Below are 21,291 nucleotides of genomic sequence, written 5' to 3'. Positions count from 1 at the left end.
ACAAATCTTGATAGAACAAAGGAACAAATTCAGAGCGCGCAACAAAGCTCTTCACGGTGAAGAACTCTCATACCATCTTAGAAAAACCAGCAAGGCTCTGTTATATTTACAGAAGCAATAGGGAATGTTGAATCTTTGGTGGAGAATAGAATCGTAAGAGGAGAAAACAAACATGGAAGATGAGAGAACTGGAAAAAATATTTTTGAGTAGTAAAACAACATTGTGTTACAAAATACCCTAAAAGGGATTTAAATACAAGGGTGCAAACAACAAAAACATAATAGAAAAATTGGAAAGGGAAAAAAACCCAACAGAAGCCCAAAAACCTCAAAAACCCAGGTTTGACAACTTCAATATGGTTCCTACACTTTCCATACATACCTCAAAAGTCTACACGCGTGTCCTATCATGTATCCAATACACTCATCCAAGGCATCATATGGGCAACAATACATTGCAAACTATTGAAAAAAGATATCATATCATAGTATGAAAATGCATTTAAATAAGAATAAATTATGAAATAATCACTATAATTTCTTATCATATCATTAGATACATACATTGCATACACATATATTCACTCAGATCACACATGAATCAACATATTAAAAGGATATTCACAAAGAAAATATATATCAAAGACTAACATCATTATCATGTAAGCTCACACTTCGACTTCATAAATACAAGGTAAGTTTAAGGAGTAACATTCTAAAATTGTAATATATTATTTTTTCAATACTATGATTATGATAATCTTATATAGGTTTTATGAAACTAGTATTGTAATAAATGCAGGAAGGATTCATCTTATTCAACGATTAACGATTAAAAGTTTCGTCTAAATTATTCCATTTCACAAAATCCTAGAGTTTAGATAAATTGAATCTTCATTTGATGAAATTGGGAATAGACAAACAAAAAATCTTTATCTAATGTACATGAAGGAATGTACAAACATGAAGTCTTCACATTTCTCACTTCATTAAATGCTAATCAACAAACTCAAGAAATTCGTTTGACGTTCTTAATCCGACAAATTCTACAATGAAAAGATATCGATTGACATATTTTAGAGTAATAATAGAAAGAGACAAACTAAAACAACTATTGTGTGACAAATTCATGATAAAGAATATGATCTACACTGAAAGAAAGAAACTTGCATAAATCACATGCAGAGAATAATAATGTGAAGAAAGTTTATTATTTCCTTTAAGTATTACTATACATACACTACAAGAAAAATTGGATTTACATACAGTCAAAATCTGTACATAAGATCCAAAATTCGTATATAAAACAACTTTACATAGGGATTACATACGGACAAAAATCCATATGTAAAAATGTCGTAGGTAAGCGTTACATTCTCATATTATTCATATTATTAATATTATTCATATTATTAATATTATTCATATTATTCATATTATTAATAGTATTCATATTATTCATATTATTAATATTATTCATATTATTCATAATATTAATATTATTAATAATAATAAGTATAATAAAAATCATAAATAATATTATTGAATTTGTAAGGTGTAGTGGTTAAAGTTATTGGGTTTAATAGTGCCAAAGTTCAAGAAGGGGGATGAATTGACCTTTTAAAAGTTTCTCGCAGAATCAGAGTTTATCACAGTTTACAGAAAATAAATCGATTTATTTGAAATTGAACAGATTTATTTTGGCACTGTTTGTGTTTGAAAAACGTTTATACAACCAAGTCAATCACGAGATTATGCAGATTGATTTTCCAAATACACACACACACTGATATTAGAAAGAAAACAGTGAATCACAAAACAGCAAGCTTCAATTTTAAGCAAGTGATTAAGGTTCAATTGATAACTTGACACTTAATTGAGTAACCTATTACAATCAACCTGTTCCAGTGGCTTTTAACAGATTATAGATGTTCTTTTCAGAATCAAACAGGTTTTTCCAGAAATTAAGAACAGTATGAACCAAGCCCAGAAAGAACAGATTTATTATTGATTGAACAGATTTATTTCTTAACAGTTTAACAAATATGCAGAAATTTAAGTGCAGAGATTAAGGGAGAATGAACACAAGGCAATTATACTGGTTCACTCAACTGAGCTACATCCAGTTTTCACCTAAACCAAGGTGAAATTCACTAAATCACAATTCAAACAAACACAAATCCCATTGTTCTTGAAACCTACAAGAACTTAGGTACACTTGCTGAAAAACCCTATTTCAGCACACAGACTCTTCAAAAAACCCTATCAAGAAGAGTGTACAACCAAACTTTTACAAGAAAAGAAATGTGAAACGACTACACCTGATTGAGGATGCAGAAATCTGCCTTAGACCAGTAAAACAAATTGCTAGAACAGTAGCAACACCTCTCACCAAGCTTTTGGAACCAAACAAGAACAAGCACTTTTTGATTTTTGAAATCTTTTAAGAACAAATGTTAATTCTTTGTAAAACCTTAATTCTCTGATGCAAAACTTGTTTTCTCAATTGTATGATCGATGATTAAACTCATAAACAAGTTTTTATTTTATAGAAAACCAACTTAAAACAGATTTTTGAAAAACAGTTAAAGTTGTTATAAAATGAACAGATTGAAAATAAAATGAACAGATTTATTTTCAAAAGTAGTTAGAGAATTTGTTATGTGAGGAGACTTAGTCAGCCATTCTGGTGCAGGAACAAAACTGAAAACCGTTTAAGATGGACATGGCACCAGAGTCAAAAAGAATCTATTCATTTACAAATGAACAAATTTATTTTTCAAAACGATAACAGAAAAAGCTTAACAATTAGAACACAGTCGTTTTGAAAGGTAGAAGACTTAGTCAAAATACTTGATGCACAAAATCTAATTTTCACAAGACTTAGCCAAGGCATCAGTTTAAAAAAGAATCTGTTTATTTAGAAAAGAACAGATTTATTTTTATGCAGTAAACGTGTTTTTTGTAAAACATGTGAAAAACAGTTTAAGAAATTTTGTGCTTGCTCTTATCACATGGTCAGTGGTTAAGAGGTGAGTTACTCAGCAAAAAACCTACTATTAAACAACCTTTAAACACTACCTAAGACATTCTTAAAGCAAAAGGAAATATACATTAATTGTACATAAAAGTCTTCATCAAACACATGTCTTGAAAGAGCAGCAACCATCTTCAACAAAAGTTTCTTTGGTAATTCAAGGAACTCGGTTTTGAATCCCATCTCCTACAAAATGTATTTTATTTTCCACTTCATGGTGCCAAAGTTACATACGGATATTGTAATGTTGATTACGGATAGTCTTAAAATATTATCTCACACTAATTAACTAACTATCTTAATAGACAAAGTGACAAGATTATAACTTAAAGTCATTCTTATAAGGTTATCACTTACATAGGAGAACAAAAATTATCCTTAGTTATTATTCATTATATAACTGAAATGGATAAGTTCAATTAAATTCTTCTTTTCTACTTTATTAGAAACTTTTGAAGGTAATTTATGAAATTATATTTTTATAGTTACTTCGAGAATTTATCTTTTTTTTTTATCTCTTATAATCTAGAAATTAAAATCTTAATCCAATTGGAAATAAATTGCAGAACTAGAGTTCCAATTGAAATAAGTGTAATCATTTCAAATCATTCTATAAATGTAAAATATTATAGTAAGATGAGAACACAAACTCTTAAAAGAAAATATCAACAAAATTTTAAAAAAATGTTACATAATCAACAACTCAATCTTTAAAATATTTACTGTAAGATAGGAACATAAACTCTTAAAAGAAAAGATCAACAAAATTTAGAAAAAAAAAGTTACATAATTAACAACTCAATCTTTAAAATATTCAAGTAAATGAAAGAGACCATTGTCATTATATATATTCTTCAAGTTATATTGAAGTTATATTTTCATTTGTCATGTAACTGTTACTAAAAACCAACCACATTTTCAATTACCTTAATTGATAGAGTTCATACATAACTAACCATGTTAAAAAATTTGTATCAAAACTTTTTTTTTAATCGTACTAAAAACGAAATATTAAATAGTAATTTGGTTGTGCATTGTAAAATCCATTCCTCCCTATCATTATCTCACTTTCTGTTTTTTTTTTCTAAGATTTTTCTTTGTCCACTTCCTACCTTCATCTCTTTGAATTTCACAATTTTTAAAACCTAATTACATCCCACATTAGTTGGAAGACTTTGGTAATCGTTTTAGTTAGAAAAGATCATTATTAAAGTGTTGGAAAATTTTCTCACCCATCTAGTTATTTCCAAGAGCGTAAAGTCTAAGAGAAATTATTCTAGTTAGATAATCTTAGTTAACAATTTTTAAAACGTTAAGTTATTGAATATTACATATTCCGTCTAAAAGTTATGATATTACATAAAAGAATAAAGTTCTTAAAAAAGAAAATGAATTTAAGTTTTTATACTTATATTTTTTTTATTATACTAAAAATGAAATATATTTATAGTTATTATATTCAATTGACTATTTATTTTTAAGATTAAATTTATTTATAAATAACAATAAATATATCCATTTAATAATTCATTATATACAATTAAAATCATTAAATTATTTTTTCTACATTTATTGTAAAATTCAACATTTGATTAATTTATAGGGCTGAAGTCTCATTTACAATTCCTCTCTCCATGTATATAAGATAAAATATTAATAATTATATTTAATTAAAATAATAATTTAACCATTCAAATAATCAACTCTATTATTGTAATAAAAATAAATAATTAATGACTTAAACAAAATTGTCATTGTATATTAAAGTGGTATTTATATATCACTCTTTTTTTTTTATAGCAAATACTACCTATTATGAAATATTAAAAAAACACATGATAAATGTTACTTCTGAAACAGTAAAGCTGACGCGAGGTTGGGTTTGGCTTTTTCTAGTGAGGACAGCCACGTCATCCTCACAGTGGGTCCCACTTTGTTGGCAGCGCAAACTTCTTCCTCTCTTCTTCAACAGTTACAAACTCTCTTTTTATATATTCTCTTCCATTACATAAATCTCCTTTTTTTTTTATTCTTGTAAGAATAATATTTATCATCACAATAACAAAATTTAATTTAATTAAAATATGCAAAAATCACATTTTCATGAGATAGCAAGAAAGCAAGGAGAGAGAGCGTTACGGAGTTAGCATAGTAATTCGTAACTGCTAGCTCAGTATTATCCAAATATTTAAATTTAAGAAACTCTATTAAATGTTATTAATAATTTTAATGTAAAAGAAAAATCATAAATTTTTGTTGAGCATGTTGTGTGTGCTGGTGCGAATGTTGCAGAGGAGGACCCATATCAGTTATGTATGTTTAAGCGGAGATTACTGAGTTCAGCCAGGTGCTGTTCACTCTGTTCTTTCTGCCCCCACTCTCCTCACTTCACTTTTTATTTCCCAATACCCAATCCATCTACCCTTCAAGTTTTCTTCTTTCCTTTTTGTTTTGGGTATTTTCACTTCTTAATGTGATCTGTTACTTTTCCCCTTTTCGGTTTTTATTTCTGGGTCTTGTGGGTTACTCGGTTTCAAGGGTTGTTGGGTTGTAAAGTTGTGATCTTTAGGTATTACTTGGGAATTTGCCATCTGCGCTCGTGGGAGGGTAGGAGGAGGTGGTATTCTGAATTGAGGATATCTGGGTTTGGTTGTCTAGGAACTTGCAGAGATGGGCTTGGGTGCTGAGAATGGTAAGGTGGTGGAGCCTTGGGATGTGTGCAAATCAAAGGGGAGGAAGAAGAAGAAAGGGGATGAGGAAGTGGAAGGGGCTGGGTCTGGTTGTTGGCTTAGGCTGAGGTTTATTGGCAGCTGCATTTCCTCAAGATCCAAGGTCGATACCTCTGTCAGTGGCAGTGGCACCAGTACTCATTATGGTAATCATTACTGTTTCCTTGCAAGAGTTGGTACTGTTGTTGTCTTTGTGTGATGATGTGCTTGGATGTTCCATCTATGGGAATGTGCTTTCATATGATTTTGTTTGTGCATAAGCTTTCCCCGTTTTTTGTTTTTAGTGGTTAGTTTGTCTTGGGGTTTGAGAATTCTTTCCTGAGCACCCAATGCAGGCTTGTTTACCCATTTTGTTTGCTATTTGGTTGAAAGTTACCATGCTAAATAATGTCAAATGATACACAAAAGATTGCGAGTGCCATGGCTGCTGTTTGGGGGCTGCAGCAAAACAAAGTTGAAATTGAAATGTAATTGAGTTTTTTATTCCTGTTTATCCAGAACTGCAGTGAATTACCTTCTTAATCCTAAGAGATTTGACAATGCATATGTAAGCTTTATCAATAGAATGTTTCCTTTACCACACACACCACCATGTGGTCTTCCAGTTCACAGTGAGAAGCCAGTGAAAAAATTTAAATTTTAGACTGGCTAGGAAATACATAAGTGTCAAATTTGACTTCGGTTGTGCTAGGCAATTACTATCATATGAACTTGAGATTAGATATAAAGAAGGAAGTTACTCCCATTTACCTTTTGGGCACAACTGAATTTCAAATATATGCTTGAAAGGTAAATTACTAGAGGTTGTGTTTAATTCCGACTATTGTATCTATTATAAAACCTATAGTGCATAATGCTATTTTTAGTTTTTAATACTTTTCCTAATACTCTGTTTAAAAAAATTCTCTCTCCGGTGGCTTCCCATTAGCTGAAAGTAAATCAACTAATGATACTAGTAGAGACCAACCAACGGCTCCAGCAGTCTCTTCTACAACCACTAGTATTGCAGAAAGCAATTCATCCACTTCCAAACTTGAAGAGGAGCTTAAAATTGCTTCCAGGCTGCGAAAGTTCCCTTTCAATGATCTTAAGTTAGCTACCAGAAATTTTCGGCCTGAAAGTTTTCTTGGTGAAGGTGGGTTTGGTTGTGTTTTCAAGGGTTGGATTGAAGAAAATGGAACTGCTCCAGTGAAACCTGGCACAGGGCTTACTGTTGCTGTAAAAACCCTCAACCATGATGGGCTCCAGGGTCATAAAGAGTGGCTGGTTTGTATATTTTAAAAACTATTGATTTTCTTCTATTATTATCTACTCAATTCTACATTTCTAATGATCATTCTCGTTTGGATCACGTGACAGGCTGAAGTAAATTTTCTTGGTGACCTAGTTCATCCAAACCTTGTTAAACTTGTGGGTTACTGCATTGAAGGTGATCAAAGGTTGCTAGTGTACGAGTTCATGCCTCGGGGTAGCCTAGAAAATCACTTGTTTAGGAGTAAGTTACCCTTTTCTATGTAGTTAGTTTAGTTTCTTCTTTGAGAATAATAGTCAGACCACTACTGCACCTTGAAATTTTGATAACATCAAAAACTGAACCCTGCTGTATTTCTCTCGTGAAGCATGGTTCCCTAGCCACAGAAGGCAGGTTATAAACTTTGTTAGTTTTGCATGGAGATCCCGACGCACAAGGGAAAAGGGGTTACATAATATAATACTCCTACTATACCACTATAGTGATCTGCCTATTTAGAATAATGCATGAATCTAATCTATACCATTATAATGATTCCATTAACAGCTTTTGTTTCTTTGAATATCTCACTTGTAATATAATGGAGTTAATAGTTTTCTATATCAGGGTTAAAACTGTAACTCAGGATTACTGTTGTATATTTTACATTTGGATTGTGTCCCTTTTTTATTTATGTTCTCAAGTTGAAATTATGTCATATGTAGGATCCCTGCCTCTTCCATGGTCCATTAGGATGAAAATTGCCCTAGGAGCTGCAAAGGGTCTTGCTTTTCTTCATGAAGAAGCCGATCGACCAGTGATATATAGGGATTTTAAAACATCAAATATACTATTAGATGCAGTAAGTGCCAAAAACTAAATTAAGATTACATGTTTTCCGCTTTTTGTTTGTCTAACATTGTACAAATTCAGGAGTACAATGCCAAGCTCTCAGACTTTGGTCTTGCCAAAGATGGCCCAGAAGGTGATAAAACCCATGTGTCTACTCGAGTGATGGGAACCTATGGCTATGCAGCTCCAGAATATGTCATGACAGGTAACTTTTGTTTGATATAGCACGTCCAAATCTGAATGTTTTAGTTGTTATTTATCATTATATCTATAAAGTCACGAATTCTTAGGCGTTGATGGTATTTCTTTCTGACTTTATTTTGTAGGGCATTTTCATCTCCTAAGTAATTAGTTTTTTTTTTATTACTTTTAACAAAATTCTGAACAAAACATTTCAAACATAATTCCCCGTGGGACTATTTAACTGTTTGGAATGTATTAAGCTCTTTTATCTCTGATATTATTTGTTTTCCACTCAAGACAAATTTATGATTGAGATAGTAAATTAGTTGATCTGTCTATATTTTCCCTGGGTTTATATATCTTCAGTTGTGTTTTCATAGTGTTTTATGACTTATAAAAATTGGAGTTTATTTATATTCGGTTGATAAGTTTCAGTTATGTTTTTTCCAAATGCATTTAAACGCAATCCATCAAATATCTATATCTAATTGCTTAAATTCTAATAAGATTTACTGGTATGGCAGGTCATCTTACATCAAAAAGTGATGTGTACAGTTTCGGAGTGGTGCTACTTGAGATGTTGACTGGCAGAAGATCCATGGACAAACACAGACCCAATGGTGAGCATAACCTTGTGGAATGGGCTCGGCCACATCTAGGAGAGAAGAGAAGGTTCTACAAGTTGATAGACCCTCGTTTGGAAGGCCACTTTTCGGTGAAAGGTGCTCAGAAAGCTGCCCAACTGGCTGCTCACTGCCTTTGTAGAGATCCAAAAGCCAGGCCTCTGATGAGTGAAGTTGTAGAAGCTTTAAAGCCTTTGCCAAATCTCAAGGACATGGCAAGCTCTTCATATTATTACCAGACAATGCAAGCTGACCGCATTGGAGCGAGCCCGAACACACGAAACGGGCGAACACAAGGAGCATTGCTCACCCGCAATGGGCACCAGCAAAGGAGTCTTTCTATACCAAATGGTACCTATGCATCTCCTTATCATCATCGGTTTCCTCAACCATCACCAAAACCCAATGGCAAAGCGTAGTAGAGCTGGTGAAAATTCTCTTTTTTCCCTTTCACCTTTTATGTCATTTCTTAGGTTTTCCTTGTAGATGTACCTTCTGTCAAAGCATCTGTTCATGGAGATGTTGAAAGAAAAAGAAGCATGTTGCTTTATGATATTATGTTATGGCTTTCGCTTGAAAGAATGTCTGGTTGGGAGCAAATGAAGCTTATTGAGCTACTATCTCTTCTGTCAAATTGTTATTCAATATTTTCATCAGGTTGTTTGAAAATATTGAAAATTATGAAATCCTCATCCTTATTTTATTTTGTTTTTCACATTTGTGATCGGAAAATGTTATCTCCTGATTTATATAGGATTTGCTTGTGATATCAAACCCTGCAGCTCCTTAAATTAATCACTGTCTTTCGTTTATAAAATGATGAGAAAGAAGCTTTATTGGTTAATTTGTAGTAGTAATCTGTTCTGATATGATCCGGTTCCCTATTTTATTTATAGCTTATAGGCAGCAGGTTATACTTTATAGCACTTTATAGCACCTTGTAGTAAAAATTCAAATTTCAATGTTTATATATTGATGATTGGCGCAGTTCATTCTTATCATTTTTGTCTCCAAAGATTATACTGTGTGGGGTTCAAGTGTAGGATAATATACTTTTATGTAGGGTCCTAAAGGAATGTTCCGAAAGTATTAGTTTTTGAATTACTTATTAAAAATATTTTATGAATAGTGAATAATTAATTATCTTGGGGACATGTAAGTGTTGAAAATTTTAGTAGCAATAGCAGCACTACTTGTTAATGATGTGTTGGTACTTTTCTATTTAGATTGACACAGTTTAAAACAGGTTCCAGTTCTGCCTAAAATTGCTTTTTCTGATTCTTAAGAAATATTCGTTACTTTGATTTATAGCATTGAATTTATTTCAAATTTCCATATATTTTTTTAAAAATTATTACCTTAATATTATTAGAACATACTCTTACTTTATCATATGTTTTTATTTACTTTAATTCTTTCATTGTAATGTATTTATAAATTATACATGGAAAGAGTTATGCATTCAAAAAATATTCACATGATAGACTCTACCATATAATAAATTTTTATTAATGATTGAGTTAAAAATATACTCTAGATCGATTATTAAAGAATCACACAACTTCTGATTTGATTTTTATAAAATGGACTGGAAAAAACATATTGCAATTTTTGTTCATATACCAGGTGGGCTTTTATTCATCCACCTCCATTACTTTTAAAATTTAAATTTTAGATTTTATAGTTCAAAATTATAAATTATATTTTTGCATTACGTAATTTAAAATATAGTTTTAGAATTATATTTTAGATTATACTATTTAAAGTATAATTAGTGATTTGATGCTTCTTATTATTAGAATTGGGAGAAGAAAGTATGGATGGAGGAAGAATAAGGCATATAAAGTTTAAAGAAATGACTCTTGGTTTGACAAAAACGGTAACATGTGCATTTTTTCTGTTCGTGAACCATTAATTTTATAATGTGTATTACTAATACTAAGATTTAGTATTAATATGTGAGCAATGTAAGAATTGAGGTACATTTTAAATTTTACATTTTGCCTTCTAACCCCAAAACTCTGATTTCTTATTCTTCCAATTTTATACAATATTTATTTCGGTGCATATTTTTGTAAAAATATATTTTATTTTATTTACTATTTATATAAAATAATTGTAATGAATGAAGTAATATATTTCATTTATTTTAATTAGATTTTAGACAGGAAAATTATGCAAATTTAGTTAAATTACACATTCAATAAATTAGAGTAGTGGAGTTAATGAATGATCATAGGTTAATTTAAAATTTTCATATATTTATATATAAAGAGGATTCTCTTCTACTTTTCATTATTTTTCTATTTTATTCTTATATCAATATTTGATTTTATGATTTTATTTTATTATTATGAGGCATTGCGTTATTTTCTATTTTTTCTGAAACATTTGATATACGTTGAGAGACTGTTTTGAATTGAATGAGAGGTGGAGAGATGGTTTTTTGGATATTTCCATCATTTTTTATTTTTTTTAAATATTTACTAAATAACTAGTTATTCTTATATTTAATTAAAAACTATTTTTTTTAAAAAAAACTAATATACTTCATACAAAACACTTATCAATTTTAAATTTTAAACATGGAGTAGTTTGTCAACGAAACATTAAACGTGAAACAACTTATAAATGTGAAACAACTTATGAGACGTGAAAACATTCAAACAATTTTTATTTTTATATCTTCATCTCTTAAAAGATATAGTTTTTATCTCTTTTTATTATTTTGTTTAGTTGGCATCTTTTATTTAATTTTTAATATTAAACATAATTATTTATAAATAATAATAAAAAATACAAATATATAAATACTATTTTGATTTAATTAATATATTTTATTTAAATTTTAATATAAAATCATAATTATATATAAATGACAAAAAATTAAAAAAAAAAGATATTAATGAATATCACACGGTAAGTCAAAATTAAGTAATGTAATACATTTTTAAATAATTTCAAAATTGCATGCAATTTTTGTAGCATAATCTAATTTTGAATACGAAATGCAACAGTTGAATTATTTAAATTTGCATTTTATAAAAAGTATCTAACAGATAAATCAAAAGAGTGCTTTGATGTAATTGCAACATTTATAGTGAAAGGCTGATAAAAAAAAAACAGAGATGAAAGAGAAATAAAACAGCTAGGTATGAAGAAACAGAGAAGAGATGAAGCACGGTGTGAGAGAAGGAGAGAAAAGAGTATTTTATTAATCTGAAAAATTAAAATACTAAAAACCCTAAAAAGAGTTTATATACATGAGGTGTAAAAAGGAAAGGGACGCACTGTATAAAACAGAAAAGCCAGAAAAGGAAAAGCCTAAAGCCAAAAAAACAAAAAGGCTAGGCTCTCTAAAGTTTTAACAGTATCGAAGGAGCAATATATAATTGACAATCAAAATCGAAATTTTAGATTAAATTTTACTTTTAGTACTTTATTTTATTTTCATTTTGAATTTGATTTTTCTTTACTTCTTTGAGCAGATCTAAAACATATTTGCGCTGACTTAAGTAGATACCAGTGGCATTGCGAGCAATTTCAATTCCCAAAAAATAAGTCAAATCACCAAGGTTTTTAATGTGAAAGAAATTGTGTAACAGATTAGTGATAGCAGATATCTCCATGGGATTATTCCCAGTGAGAACAATGTCATCCACATAGACCAAGAGTGTCGTGGTGTGTTTGCCATCATGTTTCAAAAACAAAGAGTGGTCAGCAGTGGAAATTTTATAATTGTGTGAAAGTAAGAAATTTGAGAGTTTGACATACCATTGTCTACCTACTTGTTTTAGACCATAGAGTGACTTCCTTAGGCGGCAGACCAGGTTGGGGGAAGAAGTGTGAAAGTCTTGAGGCAAATGCATATAAACTTCTTCATCTAAGTCCCCATGTAGGAAAGCATTGTTCACATCAAGTTGTTTGAGTGTCCAATTCTGGGCTGCAGCTAGAGCTAGAAGTAGACGTAGGGTAGTCAACTTTGCTATAGGAGCAAAGGTGTCTAAGAAGTCCAGTCCTTCAATTTGGTTGTAACCTTTTGCTACCAATCGGGCTTTATAACGCTCAATGGAACCATCTGCGTGATGCTTGATCTTATAAACCCATCTACACCCAATTGCTGATTTACCAATTCAAAGAGTAGTCAGGGACCATGTCCCATTATCTTGAAGTGCTTTTAGTTCTTCCTTCATAGCACGGATCCAAAGTGGATGTTGGACAGCTTCCTCATAGTTGTGAGGTTCCTCAGTAGAAGATATTGACAGTATTGTATTTTTGAAGAGCTTCGATATAGAATTATAATTTAAAAAGGAATGGATTGAGTGTTTGGTACTTACAACACTGTTGTTGATGTTTGGTACATCAAAGTCTTGAAGATAAATGAGGGGTCTTCTACTGCGGGTAGATCTTCTAGGAGGTACTGTTGCTGTCTCATTTTGCTCTATTTGCTCACTTTGCTCAAAATTAGTGTCAGTCTCAAAAACATCATCAGTAGTATTATCAATAACATTTTCAGTTTGCATATGAATATCATCATGAGTCTGGGCATAGTGTTGAGGAATGGGTAAAGAAAGACTATTAGAGTCATTATTTTGAATATGATTTGAATGATAAGGAAAAGAGTTCTTATAAAAAATAACATTTCTTGACAAATCTATCTTGTGATTTTTAAGGTTTAGAAACAAAAAAAAACCTTTTGTGTTTGGTTTGAAACCAAGGAAAACGCCCGGAGCAGCGCGACTGTCCAGTTTTTTTCTGTGAGCAATAATAGTTGAAGAATAACACAGACATCCAAAAACACGAAGGGAAGAAATATCACAAAGCTTTTTATGCAATCTCTCATAAGGCGTAGCATTATTAAGCAGCGGAGTAGGCATACAATTAATAAGAAAGGTAGCATGTTGTACAACAAAACACCAAAAAACAACAGGAAGATTAGATTGAAAAAGCAAGGCACGTGTGACGTTTAAGAGATGTAGATGTTTTCTTTCAACAATATCATTTTGCTCAGGTGTTTCAATACAAGTGGTTTGATGTATAATACCTTTTAAAGCAAAAAATTCATGCATAGAGAATTCAACACCATTATCAGTTCGAATGATTTTGACCTTAGTAGAAAAATGATTTTCAGCATAAGCAATAAAATTAACAACACTAGCCCTGACTTCAGATTTGTTGTGCATGGGAAAAACCCAAGTGTATCTAGTAAAATCATCAACTATGGTAAGAAAGAACTTATAACCAAGCATGGAAACAAGAGAACAGGGTCCCCAGATATCAATATGAAGTAATTCAAAAGGTTGAACAGTTTTAGTATTGCTAGGAAAGAAAGAAAGTTTCTTTTGTTTGGCTAGGTGACAAGTATCACAAACATAGTTCTTATCAATATGCATATTAGGATAGTATGTTTGTAGAATTTTTAACCTTTCATCCGAGGGGTGACCCATTCTGAGGTGCCAAATGTTGCTTGATTTTGTAGTGCAACTCATAATCCTGCCATCAGTTTTATTGAAGACATGTAGTCCAGCTACAAGATCAACTGTACCAATCTTGTCTTTGGTTCTGGAATTCTGTATCAGACCTCAGTGGAAGAAAAAATAAGTTCACATATAAGTGATGCAGTCAATTGACAAATGGATATTAAGTTGAAAGAGAAATCTAGTGCATACAAAACATTTTCAAGAATAAGATTTTTATTGAAGAAAACTGTGCCAGAACAGGAAGCAATAACAAAATTTCCATTGGGAAGCCTAATGGTAATGGGTTTGATATTTTTATATGATGTAAAATTTGATAAAGAAAAACAAACGTGATCAGTCGCACCAGAATACAAAATCCAAGTATATTCATTAAAATTGGAATTTTTGAGTTTCTGGATATTACCTGTGACAACCAAATTCTGACCTTGATGATCAGTAGAGAGGGAACCAACCTGGTTGACTTCGACATGATTGTTGGAACTGTTAACATTTTTCAGAAGTTCCGAAAGAATTTGATATTGATGCTGAGTGATGCAAAAATCTCCTCCATTATTCTGCTTGTTTTGGTCTTGATTTCCAAAATTTTCTTCTTGAATGGTAGTGGAGACGTTGTTGGATTGAGAAGACTTACCATACTGAGACCTATACCCGGGAGGGTATCCATGTTTCTTGTAACAGACATCAACGGTATGACCAATTTTGTTGCAGTAAGTACAAACCCTTTTATTACTACCAAACTTTGAGCCTCTATTATCTTGGTTAGGAAAACCGTTTTTCTTAAAACAAACACTCTCACCGTGACCCAACTTTTTCCACAAAAAGAACAAGTAATGGTATTGGTACTGGTGTGGTTAACAGAGGTAACAGGGGTAACATTTTTGACATTAGCTACAAGAACACTATTATTAAACTGGCGTTCTTGTTGGATAACAAGAGAAATTTTTTTGGTAATAGCAGGGACAGGTTCCATGAGCAGAATATGTGCTTTTATATTATTGTATTGGTCATTAAGGCCACGTAAAAATTGCATTGCTTGATCCTCTCTTTTTCTTTGGATAATAACAGAAGGCTCATTACAAGAGCATATAGGATCAGGCCTAAAATTATCTAATTCATCCCAAATAATCCTGAGTTTAGTGAAGTAATCGGTAACAGAAAGGTCACCTTGATTGAGTGAAGAAGCTTCCATTTGAAGATCAGAGATACGGGATAAATTGCCTTGTGAGAAACGGGCCTTGAGGTCATTCCATACGTCCAGTGCCTTGTCCATCCATATGATGCTTTGACGTATATGAACAGAGACCGAGTGTACAAGCCACGACGCCACCATGTTGTTGCATCTCGTCCATGATGAGAAAGAAGAATCGGTTTCAGAAGGTTGGGGAGCAGCACCATTGACAAACTTGACTTTATTCTTTGCGCTCAAAGCCGTGAGAATCGAGCGACTCCAAGAGTGGTAATTTGTGGAATCAAGAACGGGTGACACAAGGGGTGTAGCAGGATTATTTTCACTGGGATGCAGGTATAAGAAACTATGAATAGAATTCTCGCCTTGTAAGGGATTCTTGTTCTGATTAGAATTAGGGCTTTCGCTCCCGTCACTATTCTCGTAAGCCATTTGCGTGCAAAAAATACGAACTGTAAAAATAAAACTATCAAACAATCGTTAGAAAGAATCAAGAAGATGCAAAGCAGGGTGAATGCACAAAACGTGAAAAAAGGAACAGAAGAGAATCTTGAGAGAACGAAGACAGAGTGCGCGCAACAGAGCTCAAAGAAGAGCTCTGATACCATAATAGAGATAAATCAAAAGAGTGCTTTGATGTAATTGCAACATTTGCAAAGATCAAAGAGAAAGAAAACAACGAGGTATGAAGAAACAGAGAAGAGATGAAACACGGTGTGAGAGAAGGAGAGAAAAGAGTATTTTATTAATCTGAAAAATTAAAATACTAAAAACCCTAAAAAGAGTTTATATAATACATGAGGTGTAAAAAGGAAAGGGGTGCACTGTATAAAACAAAAAAAAAACAGAAAAGGAAAAGCCCAACTGGCCTAAAGCCCAAAAAAAAAAAGGAAAAGGCTAGGCTCTCTAAAGTTTTAACAGTATCGAAGGAGCAATATATAATTGACAATCAAAATCGAAAATTTAGATTAAATTTTACTTTTAGTACTTTATTTTATTTTCATTTTGAATTTTTATCCAAAAATCTCAACTTAATCTTTTATATATTTTTTAAAGACATTCAGTGTGGCCATCTTGTCAAAAAAATGGAGTTAAATTTATTTTACTGTTAAAAGCCTTTAAAAATCATTTTAGTTTTTTGTTTTCAAAGAACTATGACCGTTTTAAACTCTGGCAATTTAGGGTTGTGGAGTATGGTTCAGAAATTCGAATCATTGAATCTAAATCATGCCACCATAAGAAAAAAGAGCATGCATGTATTCTTCACCAACAATTCCTGGAAAAGCAAAAGGCCTAATAAAAGTTAAAACCCAATGCAGCTGGAGAAAGCGTGTTATATATGTGTGTACTATAGTATTTTTACCCTTGCCACGCACGGAATTATATAAATTTGGTTTGATAAAAATAGAAGGATTTAAAATAATAACAAATACCATGTATAATATATATACAAATTTACTTTTATATAATTTTAAAATAATATAAATAATAATAATAATAATAATAAAAATTTTAAACAGTAAAATGTATTGCGATAATTTTATTGTTTAGAAATTGTTTGATCATTAATAATATGTTTTTTATATCATTATATTCAATTTTATTTTTATGACTTAAAAACTACTATTAACTTGGGTTTGAAATATATAGAAGAAAACATTTATCATAAATCTATAATATTGTTAACTTTACTTTAATGGATATCAACTATTAAGAGAGAGTGAATAAATTTAACAAATTATTATTTAACACTACACTAAACATTTTCAGTTTCCAATAAAATCAAACAGAAATTCATAAATGAATAATAATAATAATAATAATTAAAAAATACAATATAATAATTAAATATTGTAAAAGAGTAATTGATGCGAAATGTTTTAAAATGTTTGTTTTTTAAATTTAAATATCGGAACATACCACAATTACCATTTTATAATTTTATAGTATCTAATTAAAATCAAGCACTCAATTTCTAAATGAATAATAATAATAATTGAAAAAGTACTATACAAAACAATTAAATACTCTAAAAAAGTAATTGATGTAAAACTATTTTAAAATAAATTTACTATTTTTTTTTAATTCAAATATTGAAAGAAAGTGAGAATATATGATATTTTAATAACTTAACAAATTATCATTAAACATGATAGGAAATTTTTCGGTTTATAATAAAACTAAACACATAATTCGTATTGAGTAATAATAATTATAATTACAAACATGATACAATAAAATAATTAAATATTATAAATGAAGAATTGATACAAAATATTTAAAAATAAATTTATTGTTTTTTAAGTGCAAATATTACAACAAACCTCAATCCTTATAATAGAATAGAATGAGCAGATGTGAAGGCAGCAGATGCTTACTACAAACTCAGCAATACCAGAGCACAGATACAGTCTTATGTCTTTGATGGTGCCTATTATTTTAGTGCTTGCGTTGTGAAACTAATTGGAAGATATTACTTTTGTGTGCATCTTCAGATTGAAACTTATTTACTCCTGTTAATACTTCAGTTATCAGATCCAGTGTTCCAAAGATGGAACTAGATGCTGCTTTTGAGCAGAAGAACGAAATCGCAAGAGCGGTTGAGGAAGAACTAGAAAAGGTTATACCCTTTTATTTTATGTTTTAAATTAAGAATGGAGTAGCACATTCATAATCTTTGCTTTTACTTCCTACCAGGCTATGTCAGCTTATGGGTACGAAATAGTTCAGACTCTCATTGTGGATATTGAGCCAGATGAGCGCGTGAAGAGAGCCATGAATGAGATCAATGCTGATACGTTTTCTATGTCTTCTTAATTTGTTTGTTTCAGTTACATAATCATTCATATTTCCCTTTCATGCTTTCAAACAAAATAAATGTTCCTTCTGATGTTTCAATTCTTTGTCATTAGTTATTTTTATTGGTATGAACCAAAAGTATCTTTTAGCAGAAAGCCAGAATCATCAAGACAATCATCAAAAGTTGGTCTTGTCTCTTTCAACAAAGTTTTCTTCCACAATTATTTGATTAGAAATGAAGCTTCTGACAACATGTTTAAGAAACTCAGTTATCTAAACCTGAATAGAATTCTATCATTATATAACTAAGTTGTATTAGCTTATAAAGTAGCTGAGTGTTATAGATACTAATTAGAGAAAGGCCTTGACTTTTCATGGAGCCAACAGATTCATATTTCACTATAACAAACTTCCCAAATTCCTGATGTCATTACCATCATTACACTTGTTGGTACCACCTTAAATACACAACCTTTCATATAATTACATTACAGACATCTTAGTCAAAGTTTCATGTTGTTTGAAGAAAAAGTTGTATGGTGCAGTGTTTATGTTTTCCTGATAACCCTTTACATGGTTGTTTTACCATAAAAAAAAAGCTGCAAGATTGAGGGTGGCTTCAAGTGATAAAGCAGAAGCAGAGAAGATATTACAGATAAAGCGAGCAGAAGGGGATGCAGAGTCAAAGTACCTGGCAGGTCTTGGAGTTGCTCGTCAGAGGCAAGCCATAGTAGATGGGTTGAGGGACTGTGTGTTGGCTTTCTCTGAGAATGTGCCTGGGACAACATCAAAGGATATCATGGATATTATGGTTCTCATAACCCAATACTTTGACACAATGAAGGAAATTGGTGCATCCTCCAAATCCAATGCTGTTTTCATTCCACATGGACCTGGTGCTGTTCAAGATGTTGCTTCACAGATCAGAAACGGTCTTCTTCAAGGAAATGCAACAAATTCTTGAAGACTCACCTGTTACCACTAGCTAGATCAATTTTGTGTGTAGCACTTTACAGTTCTTTGGATATTTTTCCTCTTGTCGTTTAATTCAAATTCTGAAAAATAAAGCTTTGTGTTATACTTCGTGTTAAACGAATTCGTAAGACTCAGACTCAAAAATGCTTACGACGATGTATGCGGAGCGGTTTGGATTATAGTGGTAAGCGAGTTGTGAAAGTATAAGAACAATGTAATCTTTAATAGGAGCGTGACTGATGTTTTAAAAGTTTTTGCCTTGGTTCAATTAAAGGTTTGACGTGAGTCACTGCCAAGTCTCATGCTACGCTCTCCTCCTTTTCTGACTGGTGTTTTGACCCTCTGGTCTGTATGATAATAATTTGTTGATTTTTTTTCTATGAGTTTGTTCTTTTAGGTTGGATCTCAAAGTCCACTTAAGTAAGTTGGGTTGAGTTTTTTTTTTTTTTTATATCGGTTGAATCAAATGATTCACATTTATTGATTTTTTTATTGTTGATAAAAAAAATTTCAATTTCATCATATAAAAATCAACATTGACCGTGTAGAAAAAGTGGAAATTTGTTTTAATTTGTAAACAAAGAAAAAGCAGCCGAACTTTTAGAAAAATAAATATATTAACATACAAAAAAATTATACACTTTTAAATTTTAAAATAAATAAGCAAATATTGAATATAATAAAAATGTCTTCATTTAAAAAAAAAAACTCAAATTTATAATATAAATTTGTCAAGTTTCAGAGAAGAAAAGGTGAAAATGTGTTATAATTAAGTACTATATTTGTAGATTGACTTTTATTTTTGTATTTTTTATTGATAAATTTGATTAGAGTATTTAGTTTTTGAGATGATTTTAGTGAGATATTATATTTTCGATAAGAAAATATATCATTTAATTAATGGTAAGCTTATTTTGTAACAAATATTTCAAAAATTCTATTTAAGGTGATTGCTATTTGTTGTCAATGTAGATTTTTTTTTTGCACTCTAAATTTATCTTAGATATGTTAGGGCAGTGATATATTTAAATATATAATCACATGATAATTTCATTTAATATATAAATCGTTATTTTGTATTATTATAATATAGTTTTAAGTAGTTGTTTTGATTCTTAAAATATTTTTTTTATATGTTATTAAATGAAAATATAAAAAACAAATGCATACGGTAAGTGAAACTGTTAAATGGATTGAGTTATCTTGGTCCAATTTTTTTAGTCCGGTTTGATCATTTGTCCATCTAGCTAAACTTCTCATAATAATAATAATATTATTATTATTATTATTATTATATTAGAAAATTAACTTATACTGGGATTTTTTTTTCTTCTCTTTCCTCAAATCTCAAATTTAATTATTTATAATTTTTATATTGAAATTGATTTCCGCGATAAATCTCATCTATTTATATTTTAAAATTAAATTATTCTCACGTTAAATTTAACCTTTTCTTAGATTTAGGTTATTTATGTTTTTGTCCAGTTAAATAATACATATTTGTATATTTTCAAATTTCATTTAAACGACAAAATATTTCTTTATTACACCAAATATTTGTCTTTCTCTCATTTTACTTTATTGTCATTTTTTTTATATTTCTTGAAGTTTACCTTACGATGCAGTATTATTTAAAAAAATATTCCACTAATTTAAATAATTTCCTTATTACATAGAAGAGAATATTGTATTTATATTATAAATAGGGATTTTGATCATCATGAGGTTATTTTTGTTTTATTTTTACCAAAATGGGGTCCGTTTAAAAACAATTACAAATTTAGGCAAGTCGTGCCGAATTGGCACGACTTCATATGCACAAATCGTCACAATTAGACACGACTCTGTCATTCTGAAGTCGTGCCAACTTGACACGACTTCTACCGTGTCATTTTTCATTTTATTTTATTGTTTATATATTGGGTAGTAAGTTATGTAATGTTAAAAATTAATTTGATACATAATTTTCTAAGAGTGTTAGTTTTAAGGAACAAAAAATTGGATAATCGTGTATGGATCATGTTTGAATAATCAACTTATTCAAACTTTGAGCAATTAACTCCTGAGGACATTGCCGCCAGACATGGTTTCCCACTAGCCAAAAAGTATATTTTGATATTTAATGTCTCATGTATGCAAATTTTTTGATATTTAATGGCGCGAGACATGATCCATACACGATTATCCAATTTTTTT

The 21,291-nt window shown here is 30.6% G+C and overlaps 2 protein-coding genes across 2 annotated transcripts; both read left to right on the top strand.

Moving 5' to 3' along the window:
• Window positions 1-5,152: 5,152 nt before the first annotated feature.
• LOC137810594 (serine/threonine-protein kinase PBL34) lies at window positions 5,153-9,370 on the top strand. The gene is made up of 6 exons (XM_068611948.2): window positions 5,153-5,912; window positions 6,695-7,032; window positions 7,126-7,261; window positions 7,723-7,859; window positions 7,931-8,054; window positions 8,557-9,370. Exons 1-6 carry the CDS (start codon window positions 5,708-5,710, stop codon window positions 9,072-9,074), a joined length of 1,458 nt encoding a protein of 485 aa, XP_068468049.1. The 5' UTR covers window positions 5,153-5,707; the 3' UTR covers window positions 9,075-9,370.
• Window positions 9,371-15,819: 6,449 nt separating this feature from the next.
• Window positions 15,820-19,182, top strand: LOC137810595 (hypersensitive-induced response protein-like protein 2). Its single transcript, XM_090297752.1, has 6 exons — window positions 15,820-15,959; window positions 16,504-16,577; window positions 17,677-17,748; window positions 17,850-17,941; window positions 18,019-18,113; window positions 18,718-19,182. Exons 1-6 carry the CDS (start codon window positions 15,820-15,822, stop codon window positions 19,082-19,084), a joined length of 840 nt encoding a protein of 279 aa, XP_090153878.1. The 3' UTR covers window positions 19,085-19,182.
• Window positions 19,183-21,291: the final 2,109 nt, after the last annotated feature.

The sequence above is a fragment of the Phaseolus vulgaris genome, chromosome 2, assembly GCF_051622355.1.
Source record: "Phaseolus vulgaris cultivar YP4 chromosome 2, ASM5162235v1, whole genome shotgun sequence".
NCBI classification, from domain to species: Eukaryota; Viridiplantae; Streptophyta; class Magnoliopsida; order Fabales; family Fabaceae; genus Phaseolus; species Phaseolus vulgaris.
The sequence above is the reverse complement of the archived record's forward strand: the minus strand, read 5'-3'. Positions and strand labels throughout refer to the sequence as shown.